The sequence below is a fragment of the Melanerpes formicivorus genome, unplaced genomic scaffold (genome assembly GCF_026170545.1).
Source record: "Melanerpes formicivorus ecotype bairdi unplaced genomic scaffold, bMelFor1.0.p_v2 SCAF_2, whole genome shotgun sequence".
Classification (NCBI taxonomy): domain Eukaryota; kingdom Metazoa; phylum Chordata; class Aves; order Piciformes; family Picidae; genus Melanerpes; species Melanerpes formicivorus.
In genome coordinates this window covers 17,912,814-17,936,152 of record NW_027142354.1, presented here as the reverse complement: position 1 = coordinate 17,936,152, position 23,339 = coordinate 17,912,814, and the positions used below count along the sequence as shown (strand labels likewise).

Here is a 23,339-nt window from a genome sequence, read left to right as displayed (position 1 = left end):
AAGAGGAGGACAGGGCCAGCCCAGCTGAAGTGCTTCTATGCGAATGCGCGCAGCTTGGGCAATAAACAGGATGAGTTAAGTGCCACTGTGCTGCTGGGATGCCACGACATAGTGGCTGTTACTGAAACTTGGTGGGATGAATCCCATGACTGGGATGTAGGCATAGATGGGTATAAACTCTTTAGGAAGGATAGGCAGGGAAGGAGAGGAGGAGGTGTTGCCCTCTATGTCAATAGCCAGTTGGAATCAGTGGAGCTCCAACTGGGGAGGGATGATAAGCTAGTTGAGAGTGTATGGGTCAAAATTAAAGGCAGGACAGGGGAAGAAGATATTACTGTGGGGGTCTCCTACAGGCCACCTGACCAGCAGATCCAAGCAGATGAGGCCCTCCATAGGCAAATAGAAGCAGCTTCCAGGTCACAAGCCCTGGTCCTCATGGGTGATTTCAACCACCCGGACATCTGCTGGAGGGACAACACAGCAAGGCACCAGCAATCCAGGATGTTCCTGGACTGCATAGAAGACAACTTCCTCCTCCAAATGGTGGAGGAACCAACAAGAAATGGTGCTATGCTGGACCTTGTTCTCACCAACAGGGAAGGGCTGGTAAGCAATGTGAGGCTCAGAGACGGCCTTGGCTGCAGTGACCATGAAGCAGTTGAATTTAACATCCTCAGGGCAATCAGGAGGAAGTATTCCAAGCTCATGACCCTAGACTTTAGGCATGCAGATTTTGATCGCTTCAGGGATCTGCTAGCCAAAGTGTCGTGGGACAAAGCCCTGGAGGGAAGAGGGACCCAGGACAGCTGGTCAGTATTCAAGGACCACCTCCTCTGTGTCCAGGAGCTCTGTGTACCAACAAAGAGAAAAGCAGGTAAGAATGCTAGGAGGCCTGCCTGGATGGGCAAGGAGCTACTGGACACACTATTACTTAAAAGGAAACTCTACAGGAAGTGGAGGGAAGGACAGGTAGAACAGGGGGAATACAAGGAAGCTGCCCGAGTAGCAAGAGTCCTGGTCAGGAAAGCCAAAGCAGAGTTTGAGTTGAATCTAGCCAGGGAGATTAAAGGGAATACTAAGAACTTTTACAGGTATATTAATGGGAAGAAGAAGACTAGGGAAGGTGTGGGCCCCCTCAGAAAAGAAAATGGTGACATGGTCACCTGTGATGAGGAAAAGGCTGAGGTACTTAATAACTTCTTTACCTCAGTCTTCACTGCAGGGGCCTCTAGCCACACTCCTGATGTTATGGAAGTCAAAGCCAGGGACAGGGAGGAAGAACTGCCCATTGTAAGTGCAGATCAGGTTCGTGATCATCTGAAGAACCTGAAAGTGTTCAAGTCCATGGGACCCGACGGGTTACACCCACGGGTACTGAGAGAACTGGCAGATGAGGTTGCTAAACCCCTCTCTATTATATTTCAAAAGTCCTGGCAGTCTGGTGAAGTCCCCACAGACTGGAAAAGGGGAAACATTGCCCCCATCTTCAAAAAGGGCAAGAAGGAGGAACCAGGGAACTACAGGCCAGTCAGTCTCACCTCTGTGCCTGGAAAGATCATGGAACAGATCCTCCTGGAGTCACTACTCGCTCAAAAGAATAGTGAAGAGGTGATTGGGAACAGTCAGCATGGCTTTGCCAAGGGCAAATCCTGCCTGACCAACCTGGTGGCCTTCTATGAGCAGGTGACAAAATTAATAGATGAGGGGCGAGCAACTGATGTCGTTTACCTGGACCTGAGCAAAGCCTTCGACACTGTCCCGCACCACATCCTGGTCTCCAAACTGGTGACACATGGGTTTGATTGGTGGACCACTAGATGGATAAGGAACTGGCTTGATGGCCGCACCCAAAGAGTGGCTGTCAATGGCTCCATGTCCCAGTGGAGGCCAGTGACAAGTGGAGTCCCTCAGGGATCAGTCCTGGGACCTATCTTATTCAACATCTTTGTGGGGGACATGGACAGTGGCATTGAGTGCACCCTCAGCAAGTTTGCTGATGACACCAAGCTGTGTGGTGCAGCAGACACGCTGGAGGGAAGGGAGGCCATCCAGAGGGACCTTGACAGGCTGGAGAGGTGGGCACAGGCCAACCTCATGAAGTTCAATAAGAGCAAGTGCAGGGTCCTGCATCTGGGTCGAGGCAATCCCAGGCACAAATACAGGCTGGGCAGTGACTGGCTGGAAAGTAGCCCTGAAGAGAGAGACTTGGGGGTGCTGGTGGACAAAAAGCTCAACATGAGCTCTCAGTGTGCACTTGCAGCCCGCAAAGCCAATCAGATCCTGGGCTGCATCAGGAGAAGTGTGGCTAGCAGGTCGAGGGAGGTGATCCTCCCCCTCTACTCAGCCCTGGTGAGACCCCACCTGAAGTACTGTGTCCAGTTCTGGAGCCCCTATTACAAGAGGGATGTGGAGGTGCTGGAACGTGTCCAGAGAAGGGCCACGAGGATGATCAGAGGGCTGGAGCACCTCTCCTATGAGGACAGACTGAAGGAGTTGGGGCTGTTCAGTCTGCAGAAGAGAAGGCTCCGAGGTGACCTAATTGTCGCCTTCCAGTATCTGAAGGGGGCCTACAGGAAGGCTGGGGAAGGACTTCTCAGGATCTCAGGTAGTGATAGGACTAGGGGGAATGGAATGAAGCTGGAGGTGGGGAGATTCAGGCTGGATGTGAGGAGGAGGTTCTTCACCATGAGAGTGGTGAAGCCCTGGAATGGGTTGTCCAGGGAGGTGGTCGAGGCCCCATCCCTGGGGGTGTTTAAGAGCAGGCTGGATGAGGCTCTGTCCAGCCTGATCTAGTGTGGGGTGTCCCTGCCCATGGCAGGGGGGTTGGAACTAGATGATCCTTGTGGTCCCTTCCAACCCTGAATGAAACTATGAAACTATGAAACTATGAAACTATGAATTCTGTGTAACAGAGTAATTCTGTGAAGAAACATGACATGATACATTGGTGTGTTTTCTTAGCAACTGGCAACATCAGACCAATATTTTGATTCAAAGTAGTGGGAGGGCTTACACAGATTAGCACTAAAATCAAAGGACAAATCTAGCACCATATCCCAGTTGCTAAGTCTTAGCAGACAGAATGGATAGTCAAAGCCAAGATAGATACAACAGAAGTATTCTGATAAACATATGTCATCCACTTTAAAGTGTTGAAACTCAGTTTAATTTTTCCCATGCTACATGAATAGTCCCTTCACTTCCCTCAGCATTGTGGTTTTTCATTTCCTGATGTTACTCAGGCCAAATGAGAAAAAAAAAAAAAAAAAAAGAAAGTAGTTATATTTATGAAGACTACATTTGCTCACTTGAGGGATTTTCATTTCTTCACTAAGTGTACTTCAAAAAATGGAATGTGCCAGAAATGCTGTCAACCACCATGGCAAGCAGAGAGATGAAGTTTCAGCTGGATTTGATGCAGCCAGGTTACCATGTTTGTTTAGAAACCGATGACCATAGTCACTGGCCACACCAGAGTAACCTGGAAGTACTAGTAAGGAAACTATTTTTAAGGAGCTTGTAGTCATCATATTGCCAGCAACCATGGGCTTACACGAGAACTTGACCTCTGTCTAGACATTAAGCCAGGTTTTGGTCTCACAGAGAGTGTTGAACCTAGGTCAAAACATGTGCCATAGGCACTTTTGCCCTTTGTAAGTCCATCCAGCGCTGTAGATGTCCCTTCTATGCAAACATCCACCAAGCCTCCCAGAGCCTGATATTTTTGGGGTTTGGACAAGCCTTTATAATCTACCTTAACTTCTTTTTCTCCTTGTTTTTGTTACTATGGAAACCCTGAATGTACCATTCTCTCAAGAACTTTCCCATCATATTTTCCACAGAACTTAATTGAAATGTTCTCTATAAAAGTTTATATATATATATATACACACACTTACATATTTTTATATACATAATGTTCAGGAGTGCGTTCTCCCTTCAAATTTAAAAAGGCAGATCATGTATGGTTTCAGGATTTCTTTGAACTATTGGGCAGGAGTGAAATTCAGGCATTCTTCTTGTAAGCTTGGCAAATTGAAAGGGACATCATACATTTAGAACTGGATTCATTGTTTTGAGGAATAGCTGTTGAAATGGGGCACTAAATATTAGCTTTTCTGTGTATTTTCTGTGTTACTTTACAATATTAGTTGAACTGACTTTTAAGCTCCCCTCTTGCTTTTAGAATTAGCATAGGAAATTGAAAAAACTTCTTTCCCTGAATTGCCTTTTTTGTTGAAGAAGTATTCTCAGTTTGTGCTCTGGCACAAGCAACAGTTCAACTCTTGGGTCAAGAAATGCTAAATCATCATTTAATTCTGATTATTAAATATGAAAAAAGTTAAAATCAGTTACTTGTGTGACTTTTTAACCACAATTTGCAGCATTTTCCATTGGTTATTTGTAACTCTAATCACACCACCTCAAAAAAGATCTAACAGCAGGAGCAAGGGAGTTCATCAGGGACATGGAATGCCTTTCACAGGAAAAGAAATTTATTAAATAGACCTCTGAGTTTGCAAAACAGACAGCTAAAGTGGGCTATGCTAGAAACAAAAAATGAAGTATTGAAAGAGATTGAATGCAGATTAGTTCTTGGGGAGAATCGGATTTTAGAAGTTTAAAATAGACATGAAGAGTTAGGTGGCATTGGTTGTGCTATTTAGCTTTTAACAAATAACTAGAACTCCCTGCAACACGTCATGCTGATGACCAGAACCTTGCTACGATTGCAATAAAACACGGCATTGATGCAGAAGTTCATTGTGTCAATACATTTAGCAGCCATCCATGCAACTTCTGACTCTAGGGATGCATAGCTGCTGAGCATCAGAAGCTGCCAGACAGCACTGGAGGAAAACAGCCTCTGTGCCTCTGCCATTCTTCCTCCCAGTATCCACGACGGTCCACCATTTAAATACTAGGTATACTGACTAAGTGAATATTTGTAATGGGTTGGGGCAAACCCCCTCCCCACCACGCGCAGAAATAACGACTCAGACAAACGGATTGCAAAAGTGATGAAAAGTTTAAATAGAACAGTGAGTGCGTGCAGAAAACTAGAAAAACTAGTGACAAGAGAGAGACCCAAAACAGACCCAGAGAAATCCCATTCCCACCTGAGGGTGCACCCAAACCCCCAGGGCTCCTCCTTCCCCCCCCCACTGCTAGGCTAGTCTCAGCTGGCCAGATCTGAGACTGCCCATCCCCCCGTGGCCTTGGGCCTAACCAGGCCCATGGCCGGGAGATCTCTCCCCCAGTTACCGGGTGTCGGGGAGGAAGGAAAGAGGAAGTGCCAGACCCCGCCATGAGACTTATAGGGGTGCAAGGGATCATGGTAGGAAATAACCTAATTTCCTGTGTCCACCCACTGGGCTGGACTTCTGGACACAGGAAACACTCCTGTAGCAGAGGACACCCAGCCCAAACTACGACAATATTTCATCTGATCCATTGTGACTGACGTGTGTATTTTAAATTTTCTAGAGACAGATGTGACAGGATTGCCCACACCTGACAGCAGACACTTTTAATCTGCTGACTCTGGATTGGTTTGAGATAACTTTCATTATAGCAGCCTTATGCTGTGCTGTGCTTGGGATTTGTGATTAAAACAAAGCTGACAACACACCAGTATTTTGGCCGTTGCTGAGTAGCTCCCACGGTGGTTTGGCCTTCTCTGCTACTCATTCTGCCCCCTTGGTCAGTAGGCTGGGAATGGGCAAGAAGCTGTGAGGATAGATAGCCGAGACAGCTGACCCAAATTAGTCAAAGAGATAGTCCATACCATCTAACATTCTGCTCAACAGTAGAAGCAGGGGTGGAGGAAGAAGAGCAGGATTTCCAAGGTGGCTATTGCTCAGCAACTGGCTGGACATTATGTCTGTGTGTGGGAGGTGGGGAGGAATTTCCTTTGCACCGTGGGTTTTTTCCACACCTATTACACTGTCCTTATCTCTGCCCATAGGTTTTCTCTCTTTCTTCTTCTCCTTCACCTCACTGTGAGGGCAGAGAGAGTGAGCAAATGAACATGTGGGTGCTTGGCTGCTAGGTAGAATCAACCCACCACAACAGGTTTTCTGTCTTTATCTTGATACAACTTTTAACGTTGCATGTCTTATGAATAATGTTGGAGGCCTTTTTGGGCACCTTTTTTCTCCTGAAGATAGCAATATAGAAAATTGTGATGTTCTTCAACAAAAGCCTCATTTGTTGCCGGTTCAGAGGGGTTAGTTTAGTAGTCTCACTCCCTTCTAAAACTGATTTTTCTTGAAGAGCTCTTCCTAATTGCTGTCATGTCCTTTGCAGTTTCTGTCCCATTTTATCCTCACCCAGAGGTGTTAATGTTTATGTGTGCCCATAAATACCGAAATGGAAAAGGACAGCAGGTCATTTTATCTCCTGTTTTCTTGAGCATAAGGGAAAGTTTGGTGTGTTACAACTTTGAAGTATGGTAGTCATTATGCCACGGGTAGTATTGTCATTGAATCAAAACAGTGCACTTGTCTTGGAAACTTTGATACTGACCAGTCCCTCCAGCACTGAAATTAAATTACTGATTGAAAGGCTGTAGATGTAAGACATTTTGCAGGACTAAGCACAGGAGTAGTGCCTTTTTATACCCTGTAAATCTCCTGATCTGATTCATGGGTGTTTTTACAGTACACAGCTAATTCCTTTAACCTGCAATAGAGTTAAGGCTACTGAGAAGCCTGTGTGTCTTTTTTCCTGTCAGCAAAGTAATGATAAATGTAAGTTGAATTAAAACAGATCATTGAGCAACCCCTGTTCCCTCAAACTGATTGCTCTTGGTACTGATGCACAAGTGAGAATGGTCAAGGTTTGCTGGAGCTGACCATGTACATCGATGAAGACAGATAGAAGGTACTGCAAAGGAGGCTGTCTTTGCTGCCTACTGGTGCAGATTCATGAAGTGCATCGGGGGGCCTTCGTCTGCAAAGATCTTAGTCTATGAAGTGTGTGTCAGAAATGCCCTTTCCCTCCTTCAGGGGGAAAATCTCTTGCCTGGAATACACAGCAAGTACATGTATGTGTAAATCTTGATGGTGTTTGAACAGCATTTAATCACCTAACAGGTAAAGTTACACTTCTCCTTGAACTGGGGCCCATTTCCCAAAACTCTCAGACACAAACAATTGCTAGGGGAAGTCTTCTGCCACAGCTCACTGACACACTCCATCCTGTGATTCAGCCTTTGAGGTAGCTCACCTCACTCAAGTGCTTTGTTGCTCAGAGTCAAACAGATCACACCAAACCTAGAGATTTTCTTCTGCTTTCTTCAAGTTCTTATCCCTCACCTTTGGCTGTGCTGCTTAAGAAGTGCTGAGGTTGGTGTGAGGAGCCACTGCTTCTCTGTGTAACTTCTGCAATAGCATCTGCCTTGGAGATTTCAGGAAGGGTCACAACCTTTCAGTTTGCAGTGAACCTCAAGTGTCCCAGGTTCCCTAGCAGACCAGGACTGCAGTTTCTGTTACTACAGAGAGGGGAAAAAGGCCCAGGTGTGAATTCACCTTGACTTGAGTTTAATGACATTGTGGAAATCCAGCCAGAGCCTCAGTTACTGTGAAGTCCTGAGACAGCTAAATGTTTGGCTTGTGAGTCTGTCAGATTCTTATGGGTTTTTTATGAAGATACTCACCCTTTGCACAAGGTGTGGAGGGGAGCAGTTGATCGCCTGTGACTTCCTGGAAAGAGGAAAACATGCATTCTTGTTTCTGGTTCATATGAACCTTGAGAGATGCGAAGACCCTAGCAGGCCTGCCCAGCCTTGAGCCCTGTTGAGACATTGTACTTTGCTTTCTAGCCTGAATGGTAGAGAATTGAGACGTTCACACTCCAGGAAAAGCATGGAGTGAGAATTGCATTAGACACACTAGGAGATTACTCTCCACTCCCAGGACTTCCAGTTAACATAATTCCTCTTCTTTTTATTCTTTTTTTTTTTCTCTCCTGCTGAAACAAGTCTGCCTGTGTTAAACAACGGACCCTTTTCCTTGGTTTTGGACAGAGGAGGAGGCCTTTGTCCCGATACCCTGGCAGCTGGCCAAGGCAATTGGGCTGTGAGCCAGGAGGGGGTGAACTTGAAAGGAACAGTGTGTTGTTTCTGCTCTGGTAGCATTCTTCCTTCTTCACCAGTGCCTCAGCCCTTGGCTGCCTTCAGTTGCTCATTATACGCAAAAGAACCCAAGGGCAAAAGAGAGAATTTTCTCTTGACCGCCTGTAACTTTGAATAATCAGAAATAAAGCCATTTCAGGGCTTTCAGTTGTCTGTGTTAGACACAGTTGAAAGAAAATCTTCTTAGGGCTGGCGACTTTCTCACAAAGAAGATAACCGATAGCTGCTTTTCTTTCCTCCGCTTTGAGAGCAGTTTCCATATAGTAATGTGCATTTTTCAGTCCTGCATACCCTGTCGGTAGTGGTTTAACTTTGGCAGTACCTAGATTTTATTTTTGTATTTTTACTTTTGTTTCTCAAATCAGTAGTTGCTCTTGCATAAAGAAATAAGCAGTCACAACTATGCTCTAGGAAACAGGAAGAGGCAGCACTTCGAAGTAATAATTTTTAAGGCCATGTTCTTACACTGCTTTTGAGAATAATGGTAGTATTCCTTCACACTCCTGCAAGACCTGATGCTGTAGGGTGGTAACCAGCCAGCAACTGGAAAAAGTACCAAATTGGGTGTTCAGACTTCTTCCAAAAATGGCATTCACGCTGAGATATCTCAAAGAGGCTGACAGAAAACCTTTCATAGGTGGTGCTGCCAACTTGGAAGCTGCCACATGCAAGACATTTGGAACACAGATCTTTGAAAGTCTTAAATGGATCATTGAGTTGTTCAGCATGGCTTCTTGTGTGCCACAAAGCCACACATTTTTTCTTTCTCCTGCGCAGAGATCAGTAACTGAAGTTGGTAAAGTTATCCAGCACTGATGTAAAAATACGAAGAGAGAGCAAATCAACTCTTTTTTGTTTTGTTCTAATGCTTAATCACCTTCAACACTTTAACAAGATGTTGTGCCTTACTTCCAGTCCACATTTCTCTGGTTTCTGCTTCCCACCCTTTAGTATCCTTAGTTTTCTCACCATGAAAATATGTAGATGCTCTAAACAGGTCACCTCTCAATCTTCTTTTTTTTGGTAAGCTGACCAGAATGAATTTATCATCTTTTTCTAAAGTGCCCATTCCAACCCCAGTATTCATTCTGAGGCTGTTTTCATACCCTCCCTGATTTAGGATGTGGTTACAAAACTGGATGCTATATGCCAGTGTTGCAGTCATCAATACTATATATGGAAATAAAGACACCTCTACCTCGCTCCATCCCTCTTAGACATCTTAAGCTTGCACAGCATGCCTTTTCTACTGCTTCTTTTTTGTGGAAAGAAATCAGAGATAGCAGCCTACAGTGATCGAAGCACAAAACCAAGATGCTTGTTCTAGGTTCTCAACTCCCAGGCTGTATCTCTGCAGATTTTCTGCATAACATACCTGTGGTGAGGCTTTTCCTGCTCCTGAGCACTGCTGAAATTTGTCTCAAATCATTGCAACTTTCTCTCTCTCTCTGCAAAAAAGTAATAGTATCTGCATAACCTACTGAGCACAAGCAATCTGTAAGAACCTATTTTTAAATTGTGGTTTTGTCAGATCCAGATTTGTCTGGATCCCTGCAGTAATACTTCTGCAGCTATAAAAGATACATTAGAAGTTGCATATGAATTGCAACCATAGCAATTCTTTCAGCAACTCATACTAGGGAATCCTGGCATTTCCTCTGCAGATGCTTTTGGTTTTGGCACCTCCAGCTGTCTAGCTCAACTTGCTTAACAGCAATAAAAGTACGGGACCACATTCTTGTAGGAATCTACCATTTTGCTCTACCAATGTGGTTTAATTTCAGCACTTTTTTTAGCCTTTTTTTTTTCCCCTTTATGTGCTAACTTACCATAGCTGGGAATGCAACATTAAAGTGCACCATATAAAGGAGGCTCTTAGAAGATCTTGTTGAAATTTGTTACCTAATCATGTGTGAGATACAGCACTTTAGCAGTCTGGGGCAGCAGCAGAGAGCAGTGTGTGGTACAGGAGAGGGGGCTGAGTTGTCCCGTCCAGCTGGAAATCCATGTTGTTGGATCCACAGCTCTGAAGTGGTAGGAGCAAAGTCATAACATTCTGACCTTTCCAAGAGAGTTGGAGATTTCATAATAAATACTTACTGAATGGAGTAGAGACCTCAGAGGGTAGTAGCTGTTTACAAACTATGGAGAAAACTATATGTTTGCATTGCTGAGCACATTGTAAGGGAAGTGTTTCTTCATAGTGATATAATGCCTTCAAAAGCTGAAGTAGTATTTTGGAGCACTGTTCAATGCATATCACTGTTACATTGTCCAGCCAACAGACAGACCAGTGTGGTGTTGACCTAAGCAATGTGTTCCCAATATGTTACTTGCATACTGTAGGAAAATGGTGGGGGGGTGGGGTGTGTCATTTTTAGCCTTGCTTGCCCAAGTTACTTATTACATTTATTATTAATGTTATTCTTTCTTCCTTTTGCCTTTTTTTTTTCTCCCCCACATTTCTTCCATGCCTCCTTGATATTTACATCCTTGAGTGTTAGTTGATCATGTGTCATGTATTATCTCTGTGAGCTCTTCCTGGCTAATCTCTGTTTTGGCATCCCTCTGTTTTTCTCTGACAGGTTATCATTCTCTGAATTCTCTGAATTTTGTCTCTGTTAATGTTAATAACGAAATTATATTAGGTTAATAGTGATATTATTCTCCCCTCTGGTTTCCTTGTAAATTGTAGCAGCAAGAAATAAGAAAGAGCATTGCTGTAATTGTCTCACCTAGTTCAATCTCTGTCATTGGCAGCAATTTATTTTGCAATGCCCATGCTAATTACAGTCTGGTGCATTTGGTCTTGAGATCCCTCTTTGATGAATAGGACATCTGATTTTCCTAGGACTGCAGGTCTCTGGAGTTCTGGATGTTCCCATGACCCCTGAAGAGCTATTCATTCCGAGGTATCTGACCTTCAGGATACAGGGCGTTGCTGTGTGCCAGTGGACTAGTCCCCTGGAGTTAGGAGTTGTTCCATGTTACCAAAGCAGCACAGTAATTCAGGACAGAACTGCTAATCAAAGCAAGTGAGCCCAGCATACCTGTCCTCAGTATGCACATGAGTATCTGATATTTATCTGTGCATGGTTAAAATTTTACGCCTTATTTCGTTAATATGAATAACTCAGAAGAGAGTAAACTAGCAGTCAGAAGGTTAATAATTGGGATTCATAGACAAACAAAGCTAGTGGATAACATAAGGGAATTTACCGCTTACTTTTTCATCAACTTGGGGGTTTAGCACACTTCTTCCTGGTCAGTGATTCAGTTAGGTTTTCTCCACTATCCCTGCTTACCTTTATCAAGCATGAGTCTACGTGAGACTCTCATTTGGACAGTACAGACACTGTGTGTCATCTCTCCTCCTACTTGGGACCTGCCCCGGGCCCAGTGTGCTCCTCGGTGGTAACAGCCCTGTGGCTATTGGCAATCAGCATCACACCTGTTCTCCCAAAACCATCTTTCCCCAGATATCCTTCAAGAACATAGCTAAAAATGTCAAGTTTGTAAGGCAGATCAGTGTGCCAGAAAATTTTCTTCTGAGCTGCAGTTAGATATTCTGGGGGAGATAATTCCTAGCTCTCTTTTAGGGTTGCAGCAATCATTTGAGTGGAATACCAAGCAGAGGCCCTTGCTGACTTGTACATCATGTTGAACCACAGTGGCATACATTTATTTCCATTTAAAATTGTGGAGTAGTAGGTGTGTGCTGCAGCTCAGCTGCATACAGCTGAAGCATGGGGCCTCCCTGTGTAGTTCCAGGAAATTAGTTTACTCTATCTGTGACAGCCATCATGTTCACACAGCCTTAGAGCAGCAGAGCTCAGCGTGGGGTTTTTTCGCCACAAGCATTAGCCGGATGAGCCTATGCTCACACTTGCCTGCAGCCATCCTGCCCTGGCTCAGCTTGGCTCAACTCTCCCTGCTGGATCCATGAAGGCTCTGGGTTCCCTGCAGCTTCATCCAGCAGCAGCACCACGCAGCAAGCCTCTGCATTGCACCCACCAAAGTGTCAGGGCACTGGAGGGAGCATTGCTTCCAAACTCTCTGCTGAGGTGGGTAATGCCTTTACGAGCTATTTGTCTGAATATGGCAATCCAAGTTTTTTTGAGCCAGAAAGTATTAAAAATACTTTTCCCTGTGGTTTGGATTGCTGCAGAAAGAAATGCTGATTTCTTAGCTTAAAACAAACAAAACAAAAAAAAAGTGAGAGTGGGGAAAGTAATAGTACATATTCATCACCTGGTAACCCAAAGGAGTTTAATTTACTTCAACCATATCTGCATACAAATATAGTCTTAATTCAAGGCATGAGCAGGCAGCACTGGGAGGTCGGGTTACTCTATAATACAGTCTTTATAGTAATTTAAAAGAATGCCAAAGCAAACACAGTTAAAAAAAAAATAACCCTGAAAAGTAAATGGTGTAGTTTGTTGCCCTCCATCTGGCAAGCTGTCTCAAAGGTCATAAAATGGAGGTCCTTTGGTGGAACAGCTGGGTTTATGTAGCATATGCAGATTGTTATTTTGGCTTTAAGCCAGATCTACCTAAATTTTCCATTTTGCTTCTATGATGAGGAAAGGTGGTTAAGGTGACTTCAAGAGGCAGTTCTGTGATTTTACTCATATTTGTATTAAAGATCCTTTTAAGGGTATTTAAGATTAGAAAGCAGCCTAAATAAAATCTAAGTGGATTAAAAAAAAGCAGAGTTCAGTTGGTTTATCAAAAGCCTGACCTGCATCCAGGCATAGCCTCAACTCATGCTGACAACCAACAGCTCACAGCTATTTATGCACTGCAGTTACTGATGGGTGTAGTGCAAGATGAACCAACAGAAGACAGAAAACCTGCATCTGCTCCTGTAGCCTTTCAGAGTGTGGTTGTTTGCATGGATGTATACATAGTTGTGTGCATAGAGCAAGGAATCACACACATCCAAGAATCCTCTATACCATCACTACTGCCAATTCAGAGCAGTGTGTGTGTTGCTTTCTCACTACCCGCCACGTGGGCGGCATGCAGCCTCTGGCTGCTTTGGCAGATCAGGTGCCAATGAGCTGCTCTCCACCGGCCATGTGACCAGTACATTCCCCTTTGGCTGGTTCTGCCCCACACTGACCTCCCAAGAGAACAGTCTAGTGCTTTTCACCTTGTCATCGTTGGCAGTGCTCCTGAGCTGAACACAAGTGCCTCTCCTTGCTGGGGAGAGCAGCCACCAAAGGGAGCTGGAGCTGTAAGAAGTGGCTTTTCCTGCTTACAGTCCTGGAGGGACCATATAAGCAAAGAGCTTTTTCCAGAGAGTTAAATGGAGTTTTCTGTAACAGAAATAACCTATGTGAAATAAAAATGTAGTTGGCAAGCAGTATAAAGGCTTAAGCTTAATAAATGCAATATTTAGTAGTGTATATTTGCTGCTGAGTTTGTAAAGAAAACCAGACTGTAGAGCTGGCAGGAGCTACCAGCTCAGCACCAGAAAGAAGAGCACAAGAGGAAATAGCATCAAGTGACACCAGGGGACATTTAGGTTAGATGTTAAGAAAAACTTATATACAGAAAGGGTTATCAAAAACTGGAACAGGCTGCTCATGGAAGTGGTTGAATGTCCAGCCCTGGGTATATTTCAAAACAGGCTAGCTATGCCTCAGGGATATGGTGTAGAAGTGGCTCTGGTAGAATTAGATAATGGTTGGACTTGATGATCTCAAAGGTCTTTTCTAACCATAGTGATTCTGTAAAATGCTCAATAATCATAAGGCAGCGGTTGTCTTCTCACCCAAGGACAGACCGAGTATAGTGTCCTTCCGGGGGGGTGTTCAGCTGATAACAATCCATTCACTTGAACAACTGACTAAGACGTTGCAGTCTGTGGGTAAAGGTGGTGTAGAAGAATATAAGCTCTTGGGAAACCCAAATATTTTCACCAAAAATATTTCACACCATTCACTAGCTACAGGTAGTGCTTTCTATGCTAATATCTATTTTAAATGCAAGCATTTAATGGTCCTTCCTCTATGCTTTTTCTCAGCTAGACAGCACATTAAAGATGGCTTCTTCATTTACAGCTTGAGGTTTGTATATTTTAGTCTTTTTACTCCTATCTAAATAAAACTTAGGAAATTACAAACTGTGGACAGTCAGTAAGCATAGAGTGTATGTCACCATACATGGCTGTAATTAAAGAACTCTGTGTACTAACCTGTTTAATTACTTAGATATACGAGTAAGGATAGATTTCAGGGTGAAGAGCCATGAAGTTTGGTGTGTAAAAGCTCCATTTAATTACAGAGCAGTATGTTTTAATTGTTACCAACAACAACAACAAAATCTTTGCAAAACAGAATTAATACTTTGAATAAGTATCATATTGTTCCTACATTTCAAACTGCCTTGCTGTAACTGGTAAACAAAACTGAGAGGAAGAACACCTCTTTCAGATATGACTTCTTTATTCTGCACCAGATGGGTGTGGTGCAGTGAAGCCAAATGAATATGAGATTGTCCAGCACAGCAGCAGTTGCTCTCTCATCCAGTACTATTAAAATGAACAGTTCTCAGTTGTTTTTCTTTACTTCCTTTACTCTGAAGCAGGAATATGTGTGTCCATTTTCTGAACATTAAAATGTGTTTACAGGTGTGGATACCCTGAGCTACGTGAATGTTAGTCATTTAATACGTATGGAAAGCTGTGCCTGTTCACCTGGCTGTGTTCTACCTTTCTGTTGTACTTTTCAAGATCTAAAATCTTACATAATGCCAACCTTTTGTCTAAAGATTGTTGCTGTTATGTTTTCTAGCCTGATTACTCATCTTTTTATTACATCTTAAAGAGATCTGCTTTTGCTTAAAATTATTTCTCTTGGATGAAAGAGAGCTGGGCAAAGGCAAACCTCATGAAGTTCAATAAGGATAAGTGCAGGGTCCTGCATCTGGGAGGAATAACAGCAGACACCAGTACAGGTCAGGGATTGCCCTACTGGAGAGCAGCTCCACAGAGAAAGACCTTGGAGTCCTGATGGACAGCAAGTTCTCCATGGGACACCAATGTGCCCTTGTGGCCAAGACAGCCAGTGGTATCTTGGAGTGCCTTAAGAAAATTGTGCCCAGCAGGTGTAGGGAGGTTCTCCTCCCCTTCTACTCTGCCATGGTGAGATCACAGCTGCAATACTGTGTCCAGTTTGGGGCTCCCCAATTCAAGAGGGACAGGGCTCTGCTGGAGAGAGCCCAATGGAGAGCCACAAGGATGATTGTGGGACTGGAACATCTGTTCTGTGAACAAAGACTGAGAGACCTGGGGATGTTTAGTCATGATAAGAGAAGGCTAAGAGGGGATCTGATCCATGTCTATACTGACGGGTGAGCATCAAGCTGAAGGTGCCAGTCTCTTCTCAGTGGTGCCCAGTGACAGGACAAGGAACAATGGGTACAAGCTAGAACACAGGAGCTTCCACCTCAACACAAGGAAACACTTCTTTATGGTGAGAGTGATGGAGCACTGGAACAGGCTGGCCAGAGAGGTTGTGGAGTCTCCTTCTATGGAGACTTTCAAAACCCACCTGGATGTGTTCCTGTTCAGCCTGCCCTAGGTGATCCTGCTTTGGCAGGGGGATTGGATTTGATGATCTCTGAAGGTCCCTTCCAACCCCTAACATTCTGTGATTCTGTTATATTGATTGTGGAATCCCAAGAAGTACTCACTTTTCCTACCAGAAACTATCAATCTGCAGCAGCTGCTCTTTCTGCAAACTACAAGCTGCGAACTTGTTTTCCTATGAGTGCCAAAGGAAAACATCCTGCAGAAGCTGGACCTTTGTGTGTGCTGAGACTTCTCTTTATATGAAGCTATTTTTAGTACTTTATATAGGGGGATATTTTTAGCATGTGCATGGGGCTGAATTCTCTTGGTTAAGTGCATTAATGAGAAAGATAAGCACATATATAAAAATCAGCTACTTCAGGCAATAAGGAACTTCTTCCGTTAAGAGATTCTGTTAGGAACAGCTTCTGATTCTCTGAGATTTCTGTTAGGGACTACTACTTCTGTTAAGGATACTAAGACTCTGTGATGCTGGGGATTCTGCAGTGCTGTAATAAAGGACTTCTGAGAGGACTTCTGAGATTCTCTGCATTTCTGGAATTCTGTTGTGGAGCAGCAATGGGGTTCGTGCATTTCATTCGTCACCAAATAGAACCCTGGATTGGGGGAGCAACAGGAAATTCAGGTTAAAACATCAATCCATTCCTTAGCTTTACCTATAATCATGAAAAACTGTTTCTCAAGCTGCTAAAGCAGGTGTTTGGTCTTTGCAGGCAAGTGCTTCAGAAAACCTCAGCCTAGACTGCTCATGTGAGCTTGTGATAAAATGCTGGTTTGATTCAGGGTCTCGCTGTGGAAGTGGGGTGGTCACTGCTGCTGTGACCTGATTGGAAACTCAAAATATTCTTTCTTCTTCCTCTTTGTAAGTTTTTTCTTTGCTGTGCTTCATGGCCCAACCCTTTTGAATTTATCCAGTTTGGGGAGCTGCTGTTGAAATAAGAATTAGGTTTCTCTAAATCCAGCTCTTCTTCACTGCAACAGTTTATCTATGTAGTCACGTAGAACATGAGAATTTCTGTGTGGCATTTGAGGAGATACAAATAGAGGATATAAATATTAAGGAAATAATGAGCAGCAGAAGTCAAGGCATTATCCTGGGGGGAAAAAACAAAACGGTTCTCATACAGACCTTGCTGTCATAACAAAGAGCAAGGAAAGGAACTGAGGACTGACAAAATCAAAACTCATCTCTTGGTTTCAGAGTCATGGAAAATGGTCTTAGGATGTCCATCCCCTAATCAAGTGGTCTTCCTCAGGAGATGATTAATTAATCTACTCCTAAAACCCTCCAGAGATAGATCTTTTGTAACTTGTATCCTCTGCTCCACTGCCCAACTGTCCTTGCCATGAAAAAGTTTTTTTACTGATGACTAACTGGCATCTCCTTGCTTCCATGCAAGCCCATTCATTGCTGTCTCTGGACTTAGGTATATTCTGAGGCTATTATGATCATTTCCATGGGCATCATATTTTCTCAGAGTAACACATGAGGCTTACTGGACTGGATCACTGAGCTTCCATCAGACCTGATTGTAGAGGCTGGTACTTCATCAGTGTACATTCACCTCCACTTTTAATGAAAGTTGCTGTTGTTAGGGAGGATACAATGATGCTACAGGTCAGTACTTACAGTTTCATCTGTTCTCATCTTCAGAGTTGACTTTCAATTATCTTTCTGACTTGGGGAGGAAAAAAATACTTGGGATACTCTGGCAGTCTGGTGCTATCTGGTAGAAAACAGCAAAAGCATTGCCTTGAGATTTTGCCTTACAAGTCACTCAAAATACATCATTCTCCAGTGGTAGAATAATCTGTTGGGAGAGGAGGCAAAGAAACAATTCAGTATTTTTGTTAGTAACTCTAATTCTTTATCAACAGTAAAGGTGTTTTATTTCAGTTTACCAAAGTGAAAGTTGTCAGGTAAAGAAAAGTATACTGAGATTTTTTCCAGTCCCAGAACACAACAGGAATAGGAGTCTGGTGTTCTTACAGGAATAACAGGACAAGAAAGTCAACAGGCTCAATTGGTCTTGAAGTGTCATGTGGTGATGTCAACAATGCTTCAGTGCTAGCTTGAGATGGATTCAGCTTGAAAGGTTCTGTTCATATTTGAACAATAATAAAGCATAAGTGAGACCCTACATAGTATGCAATATAGGAAATAATTGATTAGTTCAGCTCAGCTGTGTGCTGGGTATTTACTTCACATGCACCAAAATACCCAAACCTAGGCAAGATTAAGGGTTTCTTTACATGTTGTTCATATTGATATGAAATAATCTGTATTTTCAGATAACCATTGCCAATTGAGATCATCAGTGACTACACACAATGCTTATCACCATATACGAACTAGCTATATTTAGACATGCAAGTTGGACTTCAAATATCTGTATTTCCCTTCTCTTGGTAAAAATAAAACCATAATTGAGGAGAGGCTAACCTCACTTGTATCAGTAATGCAGTAGGGCTATGCCTTAACCTTTTGGGTTTTATAACAAACAGTTTAGGTCTGGTCTCATGAACCAGCACCCACCATGTTGCTTGGTTTGTTTTCTCCAGAACATAGGAAACTTGGCAATCTGACTGTGACAGTGAAGAAGACCGTCCCTTCTCCAGAAGCAATACAGATCCTCTACCAACGCATGAGATACGAATATGAGTTTTATTACTACGTCAAGGAACAGTTCCACCTGCTAAAGCGCAAATTTGGACTGAAGTCTCATATCAGGAAACCACGTCCCAGACCTGAGTTCTTCATTCCTTCTCCCCTGGAAACAGAGGAACCCATAGACGATGAGGAAGAAGATGATGAAAAGTGGCTAGAGGATATCTATAAAAGGTGATGGATGGAAGAGCTATCCCTTCTCTTCTGGTGACCCCCTCCAGCTTTCTTAAGATTTTTTTAATTATTATTAAAAGTAATTCCTTAAGGAACTGAGTTAATGCGCAGCAGCATTTGACACAAAATGGAAGAGACCATTCCCACATGCTGGGGCCATCAGGAGATACCTGGTTTGCAGGTTTGGTTTGTTGTATGTTGTTGGCTCTATAGCATCCTTGCTAGGGCGTAGTTAAAGAGAGAAGTATCTATTGTCTATCACAAAATAACTTTTGAAGTACCCCAGTAGTCCTCTGGGAAACCTGCAAAACACTAAAGAATAGATTAGGTGGTCTTGAAAAGTAAATTTTACAGACTCTCCTCTCTTCTGCAGAAACAAGTCTTCATTGCATAGCACTGCAACATTAACTACCAGCAACAGGAACTACGAGCAGTGATCCATTTGAGAAGATCTCCTCTATCTGCCCAGGGCACACTCCTACCCCAGTGGTAACATCAGAACCATTGCTGTGTCTGTCCACAACCAAGGATAACAGGGCTCATAAAGGGGCTTCTGAACTACCCTGTGCAGGAGTAGCAAGGCTGCTATTCTGGAAAACTAGTATAGAGGACATAAGGCAAGTGGCAGGAACCACATGAGTTTGATAAACCCTTCTAGTTCATAGAATCATAAAATGGCTTAGGTTGGAAGGGACCTTAGAGATCATCTACTCCAGCCTCCCTACCATGGAGAGGTCACAGAGTGGAAAAAGTTACCAGGTCAGTAAATGGCATTAACATAAGAAAAGTATAAGGTGGAGTTACCAAAACAGTAGAGTTTTATTTCTGCAGTTGAATACATTTCTATTGGATTCTGAAGGAAAAGGTGCAGCATACCCTTTTTATGTTCAAGGAGGGTGTTTGTAGACTTTTTATTCTTCCTGTGGGTCACAAATAGAAAGAGATACAGAAAGTCACTCATTAGAAATCAAAAAAAGTTAGATGATCTGGAGCTCCTGGTATTTCTGTGATCACAGAATTTCATTGCTCACATCTGAACCTGACCACAGCTGCATTTGTCATGGCTAGAAATAAAAGTTACGGCATGGACATCCACAACTTCTCTGACTGAAATATTTCAAAATAAGAAACCAAAGCTGCTTTAATGGTACATTCTTAGGAGAGTCACTGTGAAAGTTGTCCTTGTTAATCACTACAAGTATTATCAGCAAACACTAGAGAGGGGATGGGTGGAGGCTGGGAGGGTGAGAAGAAATAGCTCCAATATGTGACATGCTGTTGTCTTTACGGTGGATATCCCTGGGGTTCCCTGTGATGAGTGGGCTGGGCAGAAGTAACAGGCTTGAAGGCAGACCTATTTTGACATCTGCTTCCTAGCAGAATAGTAGAAATTCAGGGGTGCTGATGAGGCCTTGACCTCTTGTACTCCATTGTTGTCATAAGAAACAGGACTAGTGGTGGATAATAGCAATAAATTCCTGTCCTAGAGCACAGGAAATAAGCAAGGCCCAGGAGCTGCACCACCTTGCCAGGATGAGTCCCAGTAACACTGCAGGGGCCATATACCTCTGTCTAAATCCCGTCCTTTCTCAAATATCTACTGGGCAGTTTTTACTTCCTATTCAATGGCTGCTTCAACAGCATCACTGCCATCTGCAAGGTCGTGTTTCAGTTTGCAATAACAAGCAAAAGTTATTTTGTGATGGACGAGGCATATAAACTCAGGCTAAGCTCAGATGTGTTTTCCAAGGGTTTCCTCTTCTGTGAGCCCATTAAGAGCCAATAAACATAGCCCATCTTCATCACCAGTCAGCCTTTACCATATCTACACACAGAGAACAAAAATAAAGAAGCATAATCGTTTTAAGATAAAATCCTAACTTACAGAAAATAGTATGTAGAATATTCTGTTCTCATTATTGAAGTCCCAGGTTGGTGGTAGCAATGCACTGCTGTGGGGGGAGCACACTGAGGTAAGTTGAAAATGGCACAGATAACAACTAACATATTAGCTAAAATATAAATCTGCTGCATTGTATATTTTTAAGTGGTTTCTATGAAATTACATTGAAAGAGTAATGAATAGTTTACACACTGTGGAGTTGTTATATTTTGGAAAGAATTCTAATATTCTCACCTTTTCTGAAATTCTGTTTAAATCCTTTTTGCCAACATTGTAACAGAATAATCAGTCACTTAACACATTCCTGCTTCCTACAAGTTCACTGCCGCTTACAGTAAAGTCTGTTTTCATCTGCCTGCTTAATGGCATCTTCAGCCATCGTTACTTAGAAGCTAAATACAAAACCTGTTTAATCATTTACTTGCTAGGTTTCAGTGTTGTATTTTTCATGCCAAACAACCTGGCCTCTCCTTTTTGAATGGTACTTCATAAATGTATCTGGCACGAAGCAGCAAAGATTCCTGGTCCTACAGCCTATTTGTCTGCCTTGAAATCTGTTTTGCTTAATTGTTAAAAGGTACGTTTTAAGCTGGTTAATCTTAGACTTATTTATTGAAACTTTTCAGCACATTCCAAATTCTAAGTTGCTCAGGAAGAAGTTGATTTAAATGGTTATATTTTGGTCTGATGAATATTTCTTATTAAAAGAAAAAAAAAAATAAATCATGTTTTGTAAGCCTTTAGCCCATAACAGCTTCATAGGGAGTGCCATGCATGTGCTTGTAAATCTTTGTGAGGGGAAAAAGGTGGGTGCTTGACATTTATGAAAACAAAAAGAAAGCGTATGTGCACACTAGCTTAGCTATCAATGAAAGCAATGTATGTTTTGGGATGAAATATTCTTTAACTTATTCACTACTATCTCTTGAAGTATAAATAAGCCATATGACTCTATTTTTCAGTCCAGTGAAGTTTAAAAATAAAACTTGTACATTTCTTCTTGGCACCATAGTCCACTTCCTTATGCTAGCTTTCTTGCCTGGGTACAGCAGCTGTGGGTAAGCTGTTGGATTGGCACCTGGCAGAACAGGACTGGATACAGCACAGTTGATCATCTGGAAGTTATACTTCAGCAGTGAGATTTGGGTGGGTTGTTCTCTGTCCCAAAATGCTGGAAGTGTGCAAGTGAAGTCAGGATTATTTTACTGGCCAGAGATGTGCAGTAAGTACCTTGAAGTACATTGTCTCATGCTTTGTGGCTGCTAAGTAGAAAGAAGTTTTATCTAGGAGAGAAAGAGCTTGGTCCCTGTACACTGAATTTTACTAGATGTGGTATTTGATGGCCTGGCATAAAAGCTCCAATAGTCCAGAGTGATATTGTGATGTAAGTGAAGCCTTGGTGCTATCACAATAAAGAGAGAACCAACTGTTGTTATAATGCAGCATTCTGGAAAAAATAAATTTTTGTCTTAAGTTTCAAGTGACAGTGAGAAGTGGTGCAGGTTTTTGTTCCTGTTTTGTTTGTTTTCCCCATAAATTGTGCTGATTATAGAAATCCTAAAGTTCAGGTATCTGAAAAGTTCCGTGCTTCTGTGTAGAAAGGTAACTCAGCAGAACTGAAGGTGTGTGGAACTGATGGTGTACTTCAGGCATTTCAATGTCTTTGCATTTCTGTGTCATTGGAGCTGTGGTGAATTCATTGAATGTTATAATATAGAATGGTTCATAGTACTTTAAAGACACAAACAAAACTATAAATTTAAACACTGGAGAGCAGACCTGTGTATTCTAGCCATTGAATTCTTCCTCCATACAATACTTGATGTGATAAAAAATATTTAATATAAAGGTAGAATTTTTTTGACTAACAGAGGAAACCACACTGCGTTACAAAAAATATTGTCTACCAAAGAGTAAAACTCTATAGCCTCTTAAAACATAAAGGTCTACAATTCCCCGTTAAGGATAGTGGTGAGCTGATCTTTTCCTCCATTTTAAGAAAAGGAACATCTGTGATGTTAGACCACAGCCTAAAACAACACAGCAACATTTTTGAGAGCTAGAATACTGTAATACAATACCACAGCATTCCTCCTGTTTTATTTTTAAGGAATCAGCCTTTATTGCAAAGAGTTCAGCAAACATATAAAACACTTCTGGCTGATCAGTCTGCTCACATGATCTGAGACCAGAGAAAGGAACTGAGCATTGTTACATATAGACCTGCACACACAGACTCTGTGGGAAAAACAAGAAAGGTGTTACCAATCCTTGAAAGTGCTTGTCTAGTGGTGTTGGAATCTCTGGGACCACTTATAGAATCATAGAATCAACAAGGTTGGAAAAGACCTCAAAGACCATCAAGTCCAACCTGTCACCCAAGACCTCACACTTCTGCAGTACCTGTCCCAAGAGACTGTCTGCAAAGTTGAGCACTGCTTAGCTTCCCATAGGTTTGATGGGAAGGGTGCTGGAAAGCAGCTCTGTGAGAAACAGCCATTGAGGCATGAAAAAATCCCCTGCAAAAAGTTAGAAGTGAATGGGAGGTTAAAAGTTAAACCTTAAGCAGGATAATCAGTTGCCAGTGTCTCACTTTTGTCATACATTTTCTTCAGTTTGCCCAGAAATGTCATTGTATGCCAAGCTGCAGCACGAAGTGAACATCAAAGCTCAGCTGTAAGCTTTGGAAAGTGTGTGGTAATGGAAGCATGGGCACACCATAATGGTTGTGTCCCAGTACCTATGTCTGATGGTGTGCTATTGCAAGAGCCTGGAGGTGTGGTGGAAGCTTATTCTGGGTGACAAAAAAAGGAGATGGGGAAGTAGGGGAAGTTTTCTGCAAATACAAATTTGG

The 23,339-nt window shown here is 42.7% G+C and overlaps 1 protein-coding gene across 1 annotated transcript in view; it reads left to right on the top strand.

The window, feature by feature from the left end:
• UST (uronyl 2-sulfotransferase) overlaps nucleotides 1-21,969 on the top strand; it is a 176,525-nt gene extending 154,556 nt beyond the window's left edge. Inside the window, exon 8 of the mRNA XM_068152247.1 lies at nucleotides 18,303-21,969. Coding sequence (XP_068008348.1) covers nucleotides 18,303-18,586 — 284 coding nt within the window. The 3' untranslated portion in view covers nucleotides 18,587-21,969. The remainder of the gene's footprint in view (nucleotides 1-18,302) is intronic.
• The last annotated feature ends 1,370 nt before the right edge of the window (nucleotides 21,970-23,339 follow it).